Source organism: Mandrillus leucophaeus, unplaced genomic scaffold (genome assembly GCF_000951045.1).
Source record: "Mandrillus leucophaeus isolate KB7577 unplaced genomic scaffold, Mleu.le_1.0 Scaffold121, whole genome shotgun sequence".
Classification (NCBI taxonomy): domain Eukaryota; kingdom Metazoa; phylum Chordata; class Mammalia; order Primates; family Cercopithecidae; genus Mandrillus; species Mandrillus leucophaeus.
This window is the reverse complement of record NW_012100432.1, coordinates 5,330,375-5,350,984: the sequence shown is the minus strand read 5'-3', so window position 1 is coordinate 5,350,984 and position 20,610 is coordinate 5,330,375. Positions and strand designations below refer to the sequence as shown.

At 41.6% G+C, this 20,610-nt stretch overlaps 1 protein-coding gene across 1 annotated transcript in view; it reads right to left on the bottom strand.

Annotated features, from left to right (window-relative positions):
- The window catches only part of GXYLT2 (glucoside xylosyltransferase 2), a 78,374-nt gene that overhangs the window by 25,753 nt on the left and 32,011 nt on the right, over positions 1–20,610 (bottom strand). The window contains exon 3 of the mRNA XM_011971278.1: positions 18,854–18,985. Within this exon, the coding sequence (XP_011826668.1) occupies positions 18,854–18,985 (132 nt within the window). The remainder of the gene's footprint in view (positions 1–18,853; positions 18,986–20,610) is intronic.

Genomic DNA, 20,610 nt, shown 5'->3' with positions numbered 1-20,610 from the left:
AAAGAAAGAAAGAAAGAAAGAAAGAAAGAAAGAAAGAAAGAAAGAAAGAAAGAAAGAAAGAAAGAAAGAAAAAGAAATTCCCTGTTCACAGCTTTAATGGGGGAGACAGAAAAGCGGCAAAGCGAAGTGATGATGAGAAGGGTAGCACAGAAGCACAGAGCAGAGCCCCTACGCCAGGCTGGAGGAAAAGTAAGGAAAGCTTCCCAGCAGAAGTGACATCTAAGCTAAGAGATAAATAAGTGGAGAGCAGGGCAAACATGGAAGAGCATGTGAAAAGAGAGAGCATGGGAAAGGGAGGACTGTCAGTTGCTGTGCGGGGCTGGAGTTTACAGTGGGAGGAGGGGTGAGAGATAGGACTGTCCAAGGGGGCAGGGGCCCGATCAGGAACTGTGTTGACAAATTTGGACTTAATCCTGAGAGCAACAGGAAGATATGTTCAATGACTTGACCCCAACACCTCAAGGTCATCCTTGCTTCCTCGCCTACCCATACTGTCCGCATCCAATCTTCAGCAAGTCACATAGGCTCTACCTCCAAAATGTCTGAGTCTGTCCATTTCTCTCCTTCTCTGCTTCCTCACCCAAAGTCCAAGGCACCATGACAGTTCTCCTAGAATTCTGCAAATTCTGTTCCCTAGGTTCCCCAGGTCTGCACCTGCCCCCTCCAATCCACTCCTCACAGAGCAGTCAAAGGGATTTTTAATTCCATTGTGACTTGTTCTTTGATCCATCAGTTCTGTACAAGTGTCTGTTTAATTTCCAAATATATGGAATTTTCCAGATATCTTTTTGTTATCCACTTCTAAGTTAACTCTCTTGTAGTCACGGAGCACACGGCAGCATTGCCATCTTTTCGAATTGACTGAGACTCGTTTTATGGCCCAGGATGTGGCCTATCTTGGTGAATGTTCCCTGTACATTTGATAAAAAAATATTTACGCTGCAGTTGCTGGGTGGAGTTGTCTATAAATTCTACAGCTGTCAATTAGGTCACTTGGTTGATAGTGTTGTCAAGGTCTTCTATATCGTCACTGGTTTTCACGAGCTCCTGGGAGCTTTATGTCCAGACACAGAGAAAAAGGGATGGAGAAATGTGGAGTTACTGCAAATTCATTTGTATCAACAGGTATAATTAGGGAATCATTATTCATTTTCACACTAATGATAGTTAGTTATTAAAAGCGGAATGTTGGACTCTCCAACTCTGTGGATTTATCTTTTTCTCTATTTGTCTAGGAATGTTTTTCTTCGTGGAACTGGAAGCTTTGTTATGAGGCGTACACTCATTTGAGACGGTTACGCCTTCCTGATGGGTTGATCCTTATATCATTACAAAACATCCAGAGGGCTTTGAAACAAAAGCAAAAACTTACAGTAGATCACCCTACTTTCACCCTCTAACCCCTGCAAGGCCTTTCACTGCATTTCTTTCTTGTTTTTTTTGAAGACAGAGTTTTGTTCCTGTCGCCCAGGCTGGAGTGCAATGGCATGACCTTGGCTCACTGCAACCTCCACCTCCCAGGTTCAAGTGATTCTCCTGCCTCAGCTTCCCATAGTTGGCAACACAGGTGCCCGCCACCATGCTTGGCTATTTTTTTGCATTTTTAGTAGAGGTGGGGTTTCACCATGTTGGCCAGGCTGGTCTAGAACTCCTGACCTCAAGTGATCCACCCATCTCCGCCTCCCAAAAGGCTGGGATTACAGATGTGAGCCACTGCCCCTGGCCTTCACTGTATTTCAAATAGTCACACCTGTACCATAGTCTGTGAAGGGCTCCACAGGATATACATGCTCTGTCTACCTCTCCAACTTAGTCTGCTGTCACCAGTGTTCTTCCACCGCATGGCACAATCCGGTTTGTTTTTTGTTTTTTGTTTTTTTTTTGCTCCAGGGTCTTACACCTTTCATTATCGCTCTACTACTGTCAAAATCAGCAGAGGGTAGAAAGCTAAATAATCCTAATAGGAAGCCAATGAGCTCCTAATTCTCTCCCCGACTACAGCCAGGGTTTCCTCTATCTGAGATACTCTTAAGTCTTTGCTTAGATAGAAACAAACATTTAAGTCCCCTCTGTCAGAAAGAAAACACAAAATTGCAACAATAGGCCAGGTGTGGTGGCTCGCCAGGCACTTTGGGAGCTGGAGGTGGGAGGATTGCTTAAGGCCAGGAGTTTGAAAACAGCCCGGGCAATGTAGCAAGGCCTCATCTCTGCAATAATAATAATAATAACAATAGTAACAATAATAATAATAAAGTAGCTGGGTGTGGTAGTGTGCACCCGTAGCCCTAGCTACCTGGGAGGCTGAAGTGGGAGGATCGGTTGAACCCCGGAGTTTGAGGCTGCAGGGAGCTATGATCACACCACTGTACAGAGGCCTAGGCAACAGATGGAGACCTGTCTCTCAAACAAACAAAAACAAAACTAAAGTTATAAATTTGTAATTTAAGAAAGGAATCATCTTATCATGGACTAAGTGTTTATGTTTCCCCCAAGTTCATGTGTTGAAATCCTAACCCACAAGGAGATGGTATTAAGAGGAGCCCTCACGAATAGGATCAGCGCCCTTATAAAAGAGGCCTCAGAGAGCTCTCTCACCCCTTCCACCACATGAGGACACAGTGAGAAGGCACCATCTTTGAATCAGGAAGCAGGCCCTCACCACACAGATGCTGAATCAATCTTTTGGTGCCTTGATCTTAGACTTCCCAGCCTCTGGAACTGAGAAGTGAATTTCTATTGTTTATAAGCTACCCAACTTAAAAAAAAAAGGTCTTGTGTTCTTGCAACCTGAACTAAGACATGCCTTCTGGAATGACTTAGTCTTCTCTACGACTGGGATGTCTTCTCTCTCACTTCATTTCCTAAGTTCATGAAGATGATAAAGCCCTCAAATGCACTTAAAAATGACATTTTTTTTTTTTTTTTTCCCCAGACAGGGTCTTGCTCTGTCATCCAGGCTGGAGTGCACTGTCACAATCATGGCTCACTGCAGCCTCAACTTCCTGGGCTCAAGTGACACTCCCATCTCATCCTCTCGAGTAGCTGAGACCGCAGCATGTATCACCACGCCTAGCTAATTTAATTTTTTTTTTTTTTTTTTTGTAGAGACAAGGTTTCTCTGTGTTGCCCAGATTGATCTCTAACTCCTGAGCTCAAGCAATCCTCCCACCTTGGCCTCCGGAAGTGCTGGCATTACAGGTGTGAGCCACCATGCCCAGCCAAAAGAAACGGCATCTTTATTGATTATGAAATACATGTACTGCCTCTGATGCTTTAGTCAGTTTCTAGGTTTGTGAACTCCTGTTTTTGATCCTTGCCTAAAGTACTAAAACTGTGATTAATGTGAAAATTAATGCTTCCCAAATCATATCTGCTGATGTAGGTGAATTAGCAGTCACTGCGCATTCTGCCCTCTTTCCCCGAGTCTGCAGGTAAAGCCCCATGGAGCTCCTGCTGTTCATGATAAGCAGCTTCCCAGACCTGCTGGTGAAGTGTCACCAAACGCTTCCCAAATGCGAGGCAGAGCATTTCATTTGTTCTTCTTGAACAATCAGGTCTGACTCATTCCTTCTTAGAAAGACTTTCCCAGAGGGCTCCCCCTTCCTTCCTTCCATTTTCTCTTCATCATACCACCTGACTTTCTTCCTTCCGTCATGTCTCACAGTCAGCGGCCTTTGGTTAAATTATTATCTCATTTGTTGCTTGCCTCCTCCAACTAGAATAGAAGCCCCTTAAGGGCTGGGACCTTCCGTATCTAGGTAACATCTAAAATCTGTGTGCCTGGCCCATGCCTGACATAATATACACTAGGCATGCAATAAATATTTACACAAGCTAAGGAATTCAACTGTTGAGCTCGCTCATAACCACTGTAATTTTAAATATGCTTTGAGGCTGATTGTAGACGAGGACAGGTTCTGAGTGATGAGAAGATCTGTGAACAAATGAAGTGCAGAAGACTCAAGTTCATGAAGGAAAACCACTGCAACGCCAACCACAGGAATATCCTGCTGTTGCTTGCATGGCCTGGGACATCACCCTCTAGGCCTCTCTTGACAAGACAGCTAGGCAGCTTCACACATCATTCCACTTCGTTACCTCTCATGCATTTCAAAAATGCCTTACAAACTAAAGGGCAGAAAGGGAGCTAGGGGAGGAAAAGAACAGAAGCAAAGACAAAGGTGCCATTTAGATTCAAGCAGAAATGAATTTCAGAGAGGGAACCTTTGGAAAATGATCCTGGTGATAATCAGGAGAGAGAAGAAATATTAAAGAGGATTAAAGCAGGAGGTGGAAACAGAGAAGAGCAAAGAACAGTTTCAGAAGAAAAAGAGAAGCACTCTTTTTTTTTTTGCCAAGAAAAGATATACATAAAAAACCTACATACATAAAAAACAAAGAGCTGGGGCTAGGTGTGGTGGCTCATGCCTGTACTCCCAGCAGTTTTGGAGGCTGAGGCAGGTGGATCTCTAGAGGTCAGGAGTTCAAGACCAGCCTGGCCAACATGGTGAAACCCCATCTCCACTAAAAATACAAAAATTAGCTGGGCGTGGTGGCACACACCTGTAATGCCAGCTCTCAGGTGGCTGAGGCAGGAGAATTGCTTGAACCTGGGAGTTGGAGGTTGCAGTAAGCTGAGACTGTGTCACTGCACTCCAGCCTGGGCAACAGAGGCAGACAGTCTCAAAAAAAAAAAAAAAAAAGAAAGAAAGAAAAAAAAGAGCCAGGTGTAGTTACACGTGCCTGTGGTCCCAGCCACTTGGGAGGCTGAGGAGGGAGGATCACTTGAGACCAGAAGATCAAGCCTAGAGTGAGACATGATCATGCCACTGCACTCCAGCCTGGGCAACAGGGGGAGACCGAGTCTCAAAAAAAAAAAAAAAAGGAAAAAGAGAAATACAAATACCATCACTGCATTTTTTCAGTTAAAATAAAGATTGCTTTATGTGTACTCTATCGTATTTATTCACCTATTTTTATCTTTGTAAATTTTCACTTCCCTAAGCCAAATACATTTTGAGAAGCTATTCCAAGATAATACTTAATTTCTGTAATTATATCAGGTCCCTGTCCTCCTTTTTCCCCCTTTTCCTTTTTGAAGCATTCATCATTCCTGAAACACACACAAACGCACACATCTTTGGGTAAAATGTGTTGTCAAAGTTGCTTGACTGTGCTGATTTTCACCCACCGCGTCCGGCTGTGTTTTTAAATTTTTTATTGTGAGATCATTTTAAATTTACAGAAGAGGTGTAAAAAGTTCAGAGAGTTCCCATGTATTCTTCACCCAGCTTTCTCTTGTGTTAACATCTTACACATAACAACAGAACAGTAATCAAATCTAAGAAATTAACCCTAGTATAAATACTATTAACTAAACTAAAGAACTTACTCAGATGTCACCAGTTTTTCCACAAATCTCCTCTTTCAGTTCCAAGATCCAAACATTGAATTTATTTGTCACATCCTTAGTCTCCTCCAATCTGTAACAATTTCTCAGCCTTTCCTTGTTTTTTCATAACCTTGACAGCTTTGAAGAGCACCTGCCAGTTATTTAGAACAAAGTCCCTCAATTTGGGTGTCTGATGTTTTCTCATGTTTAGATTGAGGTTATGCTTTATTGGGAAGAACAGAGATGAAACACACCTGGGCACATACGACGTTGACTGGGCCAAGTGATGTCAGTCTTGATTGCTTGGCAAAGGTGGAGTCTGCCAATATTCTCCACAGTAAACTAAGGATTTCCCCTTTTCCTTTACTAAATATTTTGGAGGAGATACTTTAAAATCATACAAATATCCTGTTTCTGGTTAAACTTTCACACCTTAATTTTAGCATTCACAGATCTTACCTGCAGTAATTATTACTACGGTGTTCTAACAGTGATTTTCTATTTCCCTCATTCTTTTCACATGTACTAATTGGAATTTTCTATAAGGAAGAGGTGTGATTTTTCTCCATTTATTTATTTATTCAGTTATGTATTTATTTTTTAAATTCAGTTATTTATTTAGATTAGTATGGACTTATGAAAAATTAAGTGTTATAATTAAATACTATCATTTATTTTGTGGCTCAAGTTGTTCCAGCTCAAGTCATTGGGAGCTCTCTCAGATTGGTTCCTGTCCCCTTCCAATATGAACCCCCTCCTTTTAAAAATTATTTTTATTATTAAAAAATATTTTTTAGCACATCCTTACTTTCTGGCACCATAAGGTCAACTCCAGGGGCATCTTGCATTTTCCCTGCCTTCAGTCAGGAATGAACAGTTCTCCCAGAAGCCCTGGTTCCTCTGGAGGATGGAATTCAGAAACCAATATCTACGGGCTAGGTGTGTTCACTGCTACTCAGGTGTCACTGCTTCTAGCCTTCTAACAGTGGACAGAGCTAGGAAATACATGTATGTATACAAACCCATGTATACATACCTATCCATAATTACTTCTTTTAATTATTTTTATCTTTTCCTTTTTTCACAGGTGTTGATTACTTCTCTACTTATCTATACCTATATATTTATTTTAAAAAACATGAGTCCACATTGACACCGATCTCAGGACTGTGCCTGTGTGTGTGTGTATACACATCTAGATGTGTATAAGAGACAGGTATGTGTCTGTCTGTCTGTGAGAAATAATTTGTTAAAGGCGAAGAGAATTCTGAGCTTAGATTATTCGGGTGTTGGGCTAAGTTTTGAAGAACTAGGTGTGATTTTAATAAGTGAGGCTGGAGGTAGGGGAGTCAAGTGGCCAGGGTATTGTCTCCAGGCAACAGTATGGCAGAGGGTAACCTGCACAGCACCTGGGAAAGAGTGACACACACCAAGAGCAGCTGGAATGGGAAATTCATGACTTGGAATAGTGCTGAAAGTTAGTACATAAACTCAGAATGCAAAGGGCCCTGAACACCAGGCCCAGAGGCCTGGACTTGACTCTGCAACAGGGACTCTAGGAAGGTTCTGGGCCAGAATCCATCTGATGAGAATAGCATTCAAAAACCAAAAACGCAGGAGTGGTACACAGGAGAAAAGAGACACACGTAGCAGGGAGATGACTAAACAGGACAATACAATAACCCTTTTCTCTATTCATTGCCACCTTTATTTTTTGTCTTAATTGTAAATACATGCAGACCCAGAACACATGATCAGAAAAAGGCCTATACCTTCAAGGCTCTGTACTTCTGGTGCATGTGACTGTCTTTGCAAATGTGAACAGATAGCTTGCATACATTACGTAAAGCTCTGATGCTTTTTGTCTTTTTTCTCTTTCTGATTGGTTTGCTATTTTTAAAAATTGGGCCAGTGCGGTGGCTCATGCCTATAATCCCAGCACTTTGGGAGACCGAGGTGGGAGTATTGCTTGAGGCCAGGAGTTCAAGAATAGCCTGGGCAACATAAAGATCCCATCTCTACAAAAAATTTAAACATCAGCCAGGCGTGGTAGTTTGTGTGGGTAATTCCAGCTACTCCAGAGGCTGAGACAGGAGGGTCCCTTGAGCCCAGGAGGTGGAGGCTGCAATGAGCCACGACTGCACCACTGCACTCTAGCCTGGGTGACAAAGTGAGACCCTGTCTCAGAAAACAAAAACAAAAACAAAAACAAAAAAAACAGAAGTTGTCTGAATTCCACAATACACAAATTCATGCTTGTGTGTTGTAAAAACATACAAACAATTCAGCAATCAACAGAGTAAGTTCAAGTTGCTCTTTACCTGTCTCTGTCCTCATCACACCACCACTCCAAACCCCCATAACCAACCCCCTCTCTCTTCAGAATTAACCAACATTAACAGTGAACATCATCTCAGTCTGTTCCTATGCATTGTACATGGGGTCTTTGTATGGCCAGAAAGTCAGATCTCAACTTAATCAATCCATCACTCTTAAAATTCTTTTATTTTTTCTGTAATTCTTATTACTGCCTGAAATTAACAAATTTACTTATTTTTTGTCATTCTTTTCTGACTTGGATATAAGCTCCATGAGATTAGGATATTTGGATATCTAATTCACAGCCATACTTATTCACAGCCAGTCACATAATTGAGGCTCAATAAATATTACTGAATAAATGGTTGTATGTATAAATGTTTATAAACACACACACACGAACACATATATTTTTGCATTTTCATTTTATTTACTTATTTTTTTTTTGAGATAAGGTCTTGTTCTGTCACTCAGACTGAGGTACAGTGACACAATCATGGCTCATTGCAGCCTCCACCTCCTGGGCTTAGGCAATCCTCCTGCCTCAGCCTCCCAAGTAGCTGGGATTAAAAGCGTGAGCCACAGCACCTGGCCATTTCTTTGCATTTAAAAAATACTGGCTGAGTGCAGTGGCTCAATTCTGTAATCCTAGCACTCTGGGAGGCCAAGGCAGGTGGAGTGGATTGCCTGAGTCCAGGAGTTCAAGAATAGCCTGGGCAACATGGTGAAACCTCATCTCTACAAAAAATACAAAAATTAGCCGGGTATGGTGGTGCATGCCTGTAGTCTCAGCTACTCAGGAGGCTGAGGTGAGAGAACCACCTGAGCCTGGGGAGGTTGAGGCTGCAGTGAGCCGTGACAGCACCACTGCACTTCAGCCTGGGCAATACACTAAGACCCATGTCAAAAAACAAAAAAAAAAGAAAGGACTACCAGTAGAATCATACTATACACGCTATACTTTCTAATTGTCTACTTTGGGATACTTCCCTTTAATTTTATGTGTGCACACAACAAAGAACATTTTGTTTGATGCTGCATATTCCCAAGTATCCTCTTCGATATTCTTGAAATAGTTTAAGATAGTGGAGAGAATAATGAATACTTGGAAAATAATCTTGCTATATAATGCTTTCTTTTCTGTTTGTTGTTGGTTTTTTGTTGTTGTTGTTGGGACAGAGTCTTGCTCTGTTGCCCACGCTGGAGCGCAGTGGTGTGATCTCGGCTCACTGCAACCTCTGCTTCCTGGGTTCAAGCAATTCTCCTGCCTCAGCCTCCCAGGTAGCTGGGTGCCACCACACCCGGCTAATTTTTGTATTTTTAGTAGAGATGGGGTTTCGTCTCTACATGTCGGCCAGGCTGGTCATATTCTTTTCTGTTTTAAAATATATATATAATTGGGAGTCTGTAGAAAACTAAATACGCATTCTTAATTAAGTAGTGTTCCACACTGTTTTAATCTGAGATTTTAAGATTGTTCATTTTGTTAAATTATTACCTTAAAATGGGGTGGCACAGGAGAAAATTAAAGCCTTTCAATTTTTATTTTTGTTTCTATTGTGCCCCCTTGTGGAATTACATATAACTTACATATTCGTTTTTGTGACGTTCTAACAAAGAGCAGGGTGTACTAATGTCATGGCTGCATTCAGGCATGCGCCAATCAATGAAGTAGACTCTTCTGATCAGTTTAGTCTTTGCAAACAAGATTCTGATTGCTTCTGAGTTGAGCGAATCAATGACGGCTTTGTTCAAGACGGTTCTTCTAAAGTTCTGGCTCATTAAACTTGTGTTTGGTCTTTGATTTCATCATTTCAGCTGTGTGGCCAACTGTTAGAACTGCATGCAGGGAGTGTTCCACAGGCCTTGCGTAACTGAAAGTATCTGGTTTCTCCGGCATGTTCTGAGATAATGGCTCTCTAAGATCTTCCATCTGCTTCCATGCTTGCTTTTGGCTTGCTTCCTCCTCTTATCAGGTGTTGCAATCCCAGCCAGCAAGCACACAGTATCTTTCCTTGTTGGCTGTAGACATTCCGTTAGCCATGGCAACTGTCATTTAAAGCAGAGTCTAGTTTCTTAGTCAGATGGTGCCTCCCCAGAGAATGTGTTGCTGAAAACAGGATCATTGGATCACAAGGAACTGTAGCTCTTCACTGAAATTAGACTGATTTTCAAAGAAGCTTTTCCCTTTTCTTACATTTGAGCCTCTAATATAGCCAACATTTACTGAGTAGACAATGGGTTCAGGGCTCGGCACTTTTATAAGTATTATATCTTTAAATCCTCTCTCTCACTTTTTGAAGCAGTGGTTAAAGCCCTTTTCATAAGACCATCCATCCAATTGCCTGTCTTTCCATCCATTGTCCATCCCCCTATCCATCTATACATCCATCTTTCCTTCTACCCTTCATCCATCCAAAGAGTTTTACAAAGTGCCTTCTGTTAGTATGTACCAGATATTACTGTAGGTGCAGAAGATCAAGGACCTTTTACATTTTTTTCTTTTTTTTAAATTAATTATTTGTGGAGACAGGATCTCACTGTGTTGCTCAGGCCAGTCTCCAACTCCTGGCCTCAAGCAATCCTCCCACCTCTGCCTCCCAAAATGCTGAGACTGTAGGCATGAGCCACCATGCCTGGCCAAGATTAAAGATTCTTGCCCTGAGAGGGTTTACATGCTCCCAAGAAAAGCCGAAAAATAAAACAAATGAGTAAAGTGTGTAGTATTCCAACTTTGAAGATGGTAGGATATGGAAAACTAAAGCAGGGATGGGGAGCAATTATAAATACAAACACCTCACTAAACTGGCAAGTCTGAGCAAAGACATACGTTCCATTTCTTTTTTCTTTCTTTTTTTTTTTTTTTTTTTTTGAGACGGAGTCCCGCTCTGCTGCCCAGGCTGGAGTGCAGTGGCCGGATCTCAGCTCACTGCAAGCTCTGCCTCCCGGGTTTACGCCATTCTCCTGCCTCAGCCTCCCAAGTAGCTGGGACTACAGGCACCCGCCACCACACCTGGCTAGTTATTTATATTTTTTTAGTAGAGACGGGGTTTCACCGTCTTAGCCAGGATGGTCTTGATTTCCTGACCCTATGATCCGCCTATCTTGGCCTCCCAAAGTGCTGGGATTACAGGCTTGAGCCACTTGCGCCTGGCCTCTGAAGACATATTTTAAAGCAGCATTTCTTAAACTATTTTCAACTGTATCTCATAGTAAAAAATGCATTTTCATCATAATTCCAGTTTGTGCATACATAAATATATGATGGAAATGTCAAAAATAATACTTGTTTTTACTAAATGTAATGCATATTCATTCTATTCTATTTCATGTTTTTTTTTAAAAAGTTGATAATAATCCACTAAACTGGTTTCAAGAGTCACTGGTGGGTTATTCCCCACAATTAGGGGAAACTCAGAATAGTCAAATAGTTAACCAAAGCTTAGTAAATAATATACATAGATAGGTAGGCAGACATATGGACAAAGAAGTAAAAACGGACCTTCCTCTATGTCCTCCACCATATTCTCCAACATTTTCTTCCCAGAGAAAACCACCAATTCCAATTATTTAAATTTATTCTGTAGGTATATACCTCCATGTCTCTAAATAATATACCTTATCTATTAACTTCCTATGCTGGAAGAATAGGTTTTAGCTCTCTTTCACACAAATTCCCAACCCCACACATATACCTTCCCATCCTCTAATACAATTATATCAAAATATCATTTAGACCAATATACAGTATTATGATGGCCATGCAAACATTATTTCCAGTGAAGCCACAAAATGAGTAGCAATACTTTCCCTCTCTGTACAAGTGATTTTCCTGTTTTCCTGGAATTAATGACTCTTTTTGATGTTGTTAATTTGTTTCTTTTTTTTTTTTTTTGAGACAGAGTCTCACTCTGTCACCCAGACTGGAGTGCAACGGCACGATCTCTGCTCACTATATCCTCTGCCTCCTGGGTTCATGTGATTCTCCTGCCTCAGCCTCCTGAGTAGCTAGGACTACAGGCATAGTACACCACACTTGGTTAATTTTTCTATTTTTAGTAGAGACAGAGTTTCACCATGTTTGCCAGTCTGTGATGTCTGTTATGACACCAGGAGGGCACTTTTTACCTGCATTGTCCTCTGGCTCTCCCTTATAAACTAACTGGCCTATGGTTTAGCTTGCTGGTCACATGAAGCTGCAAGCCTCCTCTTAATTAAGAAGCACCCTGGCTTCTGGCCACACCTCCATGGAATTTAGGCTCTACAACACATGGCTAGCTAGTAGCAATTAGAAATGCTGATGGCCTGAGTCTCCCAAGGAGATACCATATTCCTCAACTGGGAGCTGGAGAGAGAGAGAAATCCCTGTGTTCTTAAATGAACTACCTGAAGGTGAATTTTTATCACACTGAACTGGAAGGGGGAAGGAGACTGTGGTTCAAATGTCACAGATTCTCACTCTTTTACCAAGTTTTAGTAGATTTTCTTGAATAAATGTTCCTTCATTTGCCTAGGTCCTTAGGACAATTTCCAAAGTATTTAGATAGTTGCTTTAAAAATAATTTCCACAAATTATGCTTGTTTCACTGGGGAGCAATTCCACAGGGCTCCTTTTTTTTTTTGAGACAGAGTCACGCTCTGTTGCTCAGGCTGGAGTGCAGTGGCACACGGTCTCTGTTCACTGCAAGCTCCACCTCCCAGGTTCACACCATTCTCCTGCCTCAGCCTCCCAAGTAGCTGGAACTACAGGCGCTTGCCACCAAGCCCAGCTAATTTTTTTGTATTTTTTTTTAGTAGAGACGGGGTTTCGCCATGTTAGCCAGGATGGTCTCGATCTCTTGACCTCGTAATCCGCCCACCTCGGCCTCCCAAAGTCCTGGGATTACAGGCATGAGCCACTGCACCCAGCCACCACAGGGCTCCTAATGCCACCATTTTGGAAGTTGCTACCTTGCCATGCTCTTTTTCTGCCGTAGTTGGTAAGCTGCTAGAATTTGGATTTCAGGCTGCTTTGAGCAATCATTATGCTTATGGAGTAGCCTTGCAAGGGACTGAAAGAGAGAGACAGAGTCCTGATGACATTATGTGAGCTTCTGGATCTAGCTGTGCTTGGAATCAGTCCTACAGTGTGGACTTTGTAGTTAGATAAGCCAATAAATTAATTTCCTTCTTTGCTAGTTGGAGTTGAGTTTCTCTCACATATAACCAAGAGTTGTAGCTAATATCCTGAATGTCAAACTTTTAATAGTGTATGAGTAAATGATAAGTACTGTGGAAAGCTTGTTCAACAAAATTGGTATCTAGGGTCATTTCATGTAATCATTTAGGTAGCTAATCTCATCCAAATAATTTATGGCCTCTTGGTGCTTGATGAAATGTATGAACATCATTTATGGTGATTCTAATTGATGTTCCCCTTAATAAGGATTTTTAATATATTCCTATATGTGTGTCAATATTTGTTAATATCCAAAGGATTTGTTGCAAGGATGTCTCAATGTTAATTGCAAATACTGAGATGTAATATTAATAATAATATAAAGGTCTGACCTTAATTATAAAAAGTTCTAAAAAGTATGATAAGCCTCCCTTTTCCATTAGCCTACAGCTAACTCATGAAGACATCATTGGTAAGCATGCAGATTTCAAAACATTGGAACCAGTTACGGGTCTCTTTAACAAGCCATAAGTGGAAAAGAGAAGATTGTATGTTGTTGCTTTCACTACAGTATCTAAAAGCTAGATAATCTAAGATTTATCTTTATTTGGCATGGTAGTCCTTTGAAATATTAAGGAGTGGGACAAGTTTCTTGGAAATATGGAGTAAGAAAACTTTAAGAATACATTTACAGGTTAAAGCTATAACTAATTTGGCCAGGTGCGGTGGCTCACACCTGTAATCCCAGCACTTTTTTTTTTTTTTTTGAGAGGGCATGTCGCTCTGTCGCCCAGGCTGGAATGTAATGGCATGATCTTGGCTCAACGTAACCTCCGCCTCCTAGGTTCAAATGATTCTCCTACCTCAGCCTCCTGAGCAGCTGGGATTACAGGTGCCCACCACCACGCCCAGCTAATTTTTGTACGTTTAGTAGAGACAGGGTTTCACCATGTTGGCCAGGCTGGTCTTGAACTCCTGACCTTGTGATCTGCCCACCTCGGCATCCCAAAATGCTGGGATTGCAGGTGTGAGCCACCAAGCCTGGCTGAAGCCATAATTAATTTGATCAGGCGCAGTGGCTCACACCTATAATCCCAGCACTTTAGGAGGCCTAGGAAGGAGGATCATTTGAGCCCAGGAGTTTGAGACCAGCCTGGGCAACATGGTGAGACTCTTGTCTCTACAAAAATTTTAAAAATTAGCTGGGCATGGTGGTGTGTACCTGTGGTCCCAGCTACTCAGGAGGCTTAGGTGAGAGGATCACTTGAGCCTGGGAGGTTGACACTGCAGTGATCCATGATTGCACCACTACACTCTAGCCTGGGCAACAGAGTGAGACCCTCTCTAACCCCTTCCTTAAATATAGATATCTATGGTGAATGTTGGGAGCAAAAAAAGACATCAGACATTATTATAAGCTTGGAGCTTATTAAAACTTGGTAAAAACAAAAACAAAAACATTTCTCCCTGGGTAAGGTATGGATAGAACCTTACTCTACCTCAAATTACCATATTGGGTGCCACTTACAAATAATGTCTCTAAAGGTTCTGCAATCCAGTGATGTTTGTCATGTTTTACCTATCTCTAAGATTCCCAGAGGATCACAGTTATTAAGGAGAGAAGTCTTCAAAATTAAACAGGCACAGCGTGTAGCAAAATGTACAGATCTATTATAAAATCTCACTACTTCCAATTAATTGGGGAAAAGGTGATGTGAATTCATATAACTCAATTACTCCTACAGATGTAAAGGATTTCTGGCCTTTACTAAGAAAAAAAGAGAAAAGTATTCCAGAATCAATTTTAATGAACACATTTGATTTATTTGTAATTGGCATATTGTTTTAAATATTTTAAGCTTCTGAATTACCTGAAAGAAATATGCATTTTAGAATGCTTAATCAAGCCATCTGCAATTTAGTTTGCATTCATAATGGTCCCATGCCACAGGACCATTATTCACAGAAGGAGAGGAGTCAATGTCCACTGATTTCTAGGAGTTCGTAAATTTTGAATTGGTGGGATCTGAATCACACTAATTGCACTTGAGAATCTAATAGGTTTGAGTTGCAAAGACTTATGCTCTGATATTATTCAGACAGTAAAATCTTAGTTGAGAGAGGGTCTCTTCCGCAGTTTTGGGTAGATGACAACCTCTTGGAAAATGGGTGGGACCATGGTCCTCAGTCCACTGATTGCCTGATAGAATGTTTGCACTTTAGGATCTCCATTTTCTCTGTGCTCCTGAGGCAGCACACCCGATATGCTTTTGTAGAGATGAATTCCAAGGAAAACACGACCTAGACTTTATTTCAAATTACGCTCAAGATCAATACATCTCACTGATGCCCAAAAATGCCATGTTCATAATCTGCTGTTGTGATATACAACTAGGAAAAGGTAAATGTCCTGTCAACCACAATCTCTCTTTATTATTTTTAAAGAGGGCTCATTTCCATTATCAGAAGCAGATAAGGAATGCCAGCACCCATTTGTCATTCAAAACCAAGCACTTACTTAGCTGGGGAAGAATTAAAGCCATTAGGTGATGAATTTGTTTTTTTTTAAATAATGGTAATAAAGTCACAATTCAAGGTCAACAAAAATTCAAATGTAGTTCCATTGGGTAGCTAATATTTTGGATAGAATGGGAAGACCATTTCCCAACATTACCTTTGGTTTTCTAATACTTATTTTTTGCAAAAATGGAGACAAGAAACAGAAACCTAACATTTTCTCTCACCTCAAAGAGTAATCAGTTTTTATATCACCAACCTAGAGATTTTCGTGTCAATTGAAGGGAGTCTTTTCCTACCCCAGTTTTTATGTGACTAATCCTATCTCACCATATGTATAAAAGTCTGTGACATGTGAAGAATAGATGATGTGGCCAGGCACACCGGCTCATGCCTGTAATCCCAGCACTTTGGGAGGCCAAGATGGGCGGAACACCTGAGGTCAGGAGTTCAAGATCAGCCTGACCAACATGGTGAAACCCTGTCTCTACTAAAAATACAAAAATTAGCGGGTCATGGTGGTATGCACCGAAATCCCAGCTACTTGGGGGATCGAGGCAGGAGAATTGTTTGAACCCAGGAGGCGGAGGTTGCAGTGAGCTAAGATTGTGCCACTGCACTCCAGCCTGGGAGACAGAGTGAGACTCCGTCTCAAAAAAAAAAAAAAAAAGAAAGAAAGAAAAGAAAAGAAAAATAGATGACATAATGAGCAAGTGAGCTTGGGCAGCTGATTGCTGCCAGCAATTCATTCAGGGTTTATTCTGCTCACAGGTCTCTGCGTAGGAAATGCTAAAAGTGCTACTCTCCAGTTAGGGTTTCCAGACCGATAGATGTGAAGATTCCTTCTGCTTGAGTATCCTCAGGCACCTCAAAATCAAAATACGTCCCAAATCAAACTCATTTGACCCATTTACCAAAAATACTTTTCCCTGTCTCTTCTATCCCTAAATGATCCTGCCATTTATTCCTTAGGTTGAGCCATAAGAAATTGCCTTTTTTGTAGGTCATTAATGGTTGAATATTGGCAATTTCAAAAGGATCAACCTTAACAGTTGTTCAGGTTAAAAAAAAAAAAAAACCTGCTAAAATCCTTTTCATATCACTTCCCCTTCAACTCTTACAACAAGCCAATCAGGAAGGTTGGTAAATTCTGTTTTAGGCAGGTCCATTATCCATCTCTAAGGCAAGCATCAAAGCCCAAGCCAAGTTAGTGAACTGGCTTCACCAACCCTGTCCACGTTGCCATAAACCAGAGTGTCTTCTTTAAAACGCAAGTTAGAACATGCCACTTGCTGCAAAAAATCATCCAATGGCTTCCCACTGCCCTTAAGAAAAAGACTGGGCTGGGTGCTCTGGCTCATGTCTGTAATTCCAGCACTGTGGGAGGTCAAGGTGGGAGGACCGCTTGAGCCCAGGAGTATGTGACCACGCTGGCAACATAGCAAGACATCATCTCTACAAAAAAATAAAAAGAATTAGCTAGGCATGGTGGCTTACACCTGTAGTCCCAGCTACTTGTGAGGCTCAGGTGGGAGGATCACTTGAGCTCGGGAGTTGGAGGCTGCAGTGAGCCATGAATGCACCACTGCACTCCAACAGGGGCAACAGAGAGTGACCTTACCTCTTAAAAAAAAAAAAAGACAAAGATGGCTTGCTGATCTGCAAGCTCCTGTCTCTACTGACTGCTTCACTCTCATCTCACTTTCTGTTTTTTGGTTACTATGACGTTCTTTTATTTTCTTAAACATGGCCCTTCCCACCTTAGGGCCTTTGTATATACTGTTCCATCTGCCTGGAACCCTCTTTTCTCTCATGACCCCCAAGGCCCTTGTCACCTAGTAACCCTTACTTCTCCTTTATTAATGTCTCTGCATAAATGCCACTGCTGGGCAGGCATGGTTAGGAGGCCAAGGCAAGAGGATCACTTAAGTGCAGGAGTTCAAGATCAGCCTGAGCAATATAGCAAGACCCCATCTCTACAAAAAAAGATATGCCACTGCCTCAAGAGAACCTTCTATGATCTCTCTCAGACCAGGATGGAACCCCATGTTACATACATCCATGAGACTATCTCCTCTTAGTACTGGTCATACTTCTAATTGTTTGTTCAAGGCCCTACTAGACTCAAGCTCCAAGGAAACAGGATCACGGCTGTCTTATTACCATGTCACCATCACTGAGCCAGGGCCCAGCACCCTAATGGGCACTCAACAAATATCTATGGAAGGCACGAATCCCTCACAAAATTTAGAGCAGCAACTGACAGTTCAAAGTTGCCATCCCTGCATAATATTATTCTCACTTTTGATATATCTTTTTTCTACTTAATATTTTATTTTTATTATTTGATTTTTAAAATTGTATTTATTTATTTACTTTCTTGAGACAGGGTCTCCCTCTGTCACGTAGGCTGGAGTGTGATGGTGCGATCATGGCTCACTGCAGCCTCAACCTCTTGAGCTCAGATGATCCTCCCACCTCAGCCTCCCAAGTAACTGGGACTACAGGCATGCACCACCATGCCCAGCTAATTTTTTTTTTTTTTCTGAGATGGAGTTTCACTCTTGTTGCCCAGCCTGGAGTGCAGTGGCATGATCTTGGCTCACTGTAACCTCTGCCTCCTGGGTTCAAGCGATTCTCTTGCCTCAGCCTCCTGAGTAGCTGGGATTACAGGCACACACTACCACGCCTGGCTAATTTTTGTATTTTTAGTAGAGACAGGGTTTCACCATGTTGGCCAGGCTGGTCTTGAACTCCTGACCTCAGGTGATTCACCCGCCTCAGCCTCGCAAAGTGCTGGGATTATAAACGTGAACCACCGCCCCCCGCCTAATTTTTGTATTTTTTGTAGAGATGGGATTTTGCCATGTTGCCCAGGCTGGTCTCAAGCTCCTGTGCTCAAGCCATCAGCCTGCCTTGGCCTCCCAAAGTACTGGGATTATAAGTGTGAGCCACCTTGCTGGCCTCAATATTTTAAAAAAGGAAACAAAAACATGCAATTTAAAAATTAATTAAACTAAAAGACTAAACCAAAATTCTGGGCCCTTTTGGAATGATAGCCTAGCACGGCCATAACTAGTAGTTGTTATTGTTATAAGAGAAATAACAATAATCAAAGCTAATATTTATTGAGGGCCAGCTATGTGCCAAGCCTATGGATAAAACTGAAGTTAGTGAAGTTGGGGGATTTAACAAGGTTCCCAGGGGCCAGTAAATGATGGAGCCATAGTCACAAAGACCAATGATCCAAGACAGGATATGAATGCTCACAGTCCCTCAGTCTTTCAGTATGACAACCTCCAGAACACAGGGATCCTCTCTACATGTTGCAGACTTAGAGCATCAGCTCCAGAATCCAAGAGACACACGTTTTCAGCGGTTAAGTTAAATGTGTCTACACACATCTCAGCTAATTTTACCTTATTTCCAAGAGCAAGTTACATCTTATTAAAAACAGGTGTTCCTACCGGAAGAAAGAGTCTCTGGGCAGCACAGGGTTTGAACAATTTCTTCCACTCCTGAGGGTTTCCAACAGAAAATGTGATGGAGTAGATTCTGTGCTCAAACTTCTTTGTATATGAGTCAGGCCACTGGCGCAACTGAAAAACATGGAAAGCAAGGGAAGGGTGATTAGGCCCCGGGAAATACGGAAAACACCTGGGAAGCTTCTGGATGGTCAAATGGAAATTATTCAGGCAACTTACACAGAAAGTCTAACTTCATCACCACTACGAATGTTCACTAAATGAAAGAGTATTTACTCCTGCTAAAATTGCTAAGATTTTTTGAAATAACATTCAGAGTTGGCAACAGTGTTGAGAAACTGCAGAGGTGAGTATAGATGTGAACAAACTTCCAAAAGGGCAACTTGGAAACTGGTAACAACACCCCAAAAGACGGAGGTACAAGGACATTCACCACAACCTAGTTTGTGATAACAAAACTTATGAACTTAGCAGCTTGGAAGGAGGAAAAAATCCCAGCAAACTTGGGAACAATCAAAATGTTCAATGATAAGGAATTGGGACAATTAAGTATGATAGAACTACATAATAAAGTACAGGTAGAGGGACCAGAGGTGGTAGTTCATGCCTGTAATCCCAGCACTTTGGGAGGCTGAGGCGGGTGGATCTCTTCAGGCCAGAAGTTCAAGACGAGCCTGGCCAACACAGCAAAACCCTATCCCTGCTAAAAAACACAAAAATCAGCTGGGCGTGGTGGCACATGCCTGTAGTCCCAGCTACTCGGGAGGCTGACACACGCAAATTGCTTGAACCAGGGAGGCAGAGGTTGCAGTGAGATCCTGCCACTGCACTCCAGCCTGGGTGACACAGCGAGACTGTCTCAAAAAAATAAAATTAAATTAAATTAAAAAATAAACATAGAATAATGTCCAGTTAGAATAAAGTAGATGTCTTTTGTGTTATTTGTGGCAGGCTGGATTTGGCTCTTGTACTCCCATAGTTTGCTGACCTCAGTTCTATATCCTTGTCACTAATGACTGCATTGCATTCTGTTATGCAGATAGGTACTGACATGGAAAATGGTTATAACATATAGTTCGGTTTTGGAAAAAGCAAAGTGCAAAAAAATTATAATATGGTTCTTTTTTTTTTTTTAATTTCTTCACTACTCTCTGAATGAATGGTTCTGTCCTATAGGAAAAAATATATGCATGAGGCCAGGCGTAGTGGCTCACACCTGTAATCCCAGCACTTTGGGAGGCCCAGGCAGGTGGATCACTTGAGGTCAGGAGTTTGAGACCAGACTGGCCAACATGGCAAAATCCCATCTCTACTAAAAATACAAAAATTAGCTGGCGTGGTGGTGGGCGCCTGTAATCCCAGCTACTTCAGGAGGCTGAGGCAGGAGAATCACTTGAACCTGGGAGGCAGAGGTGGAGGTTGCAGTGTGTTGAGATCGTGCCACTGCACTCCAGTCTGAGGGTCAAAGCAAGACTCTAAAATATATACATATACACACACATACACATAGACACACACATATGCATGTACATTTTATATGTAGAGAAAAATCTACACGGATATGCACTGAATTATTAAAAGTGGGCACCTCTATAGCTGGTGATGGTGGTTTCGTTTCCTCAGGCTACATTTCCATATTCTTTAGAACTTTTATAATAAGTATATATTACTTTCTTTGCATATATTAATTTTATAACAAAATTTTTAAAATACACTTTTAGATTTTAGAGCAGTTTAAT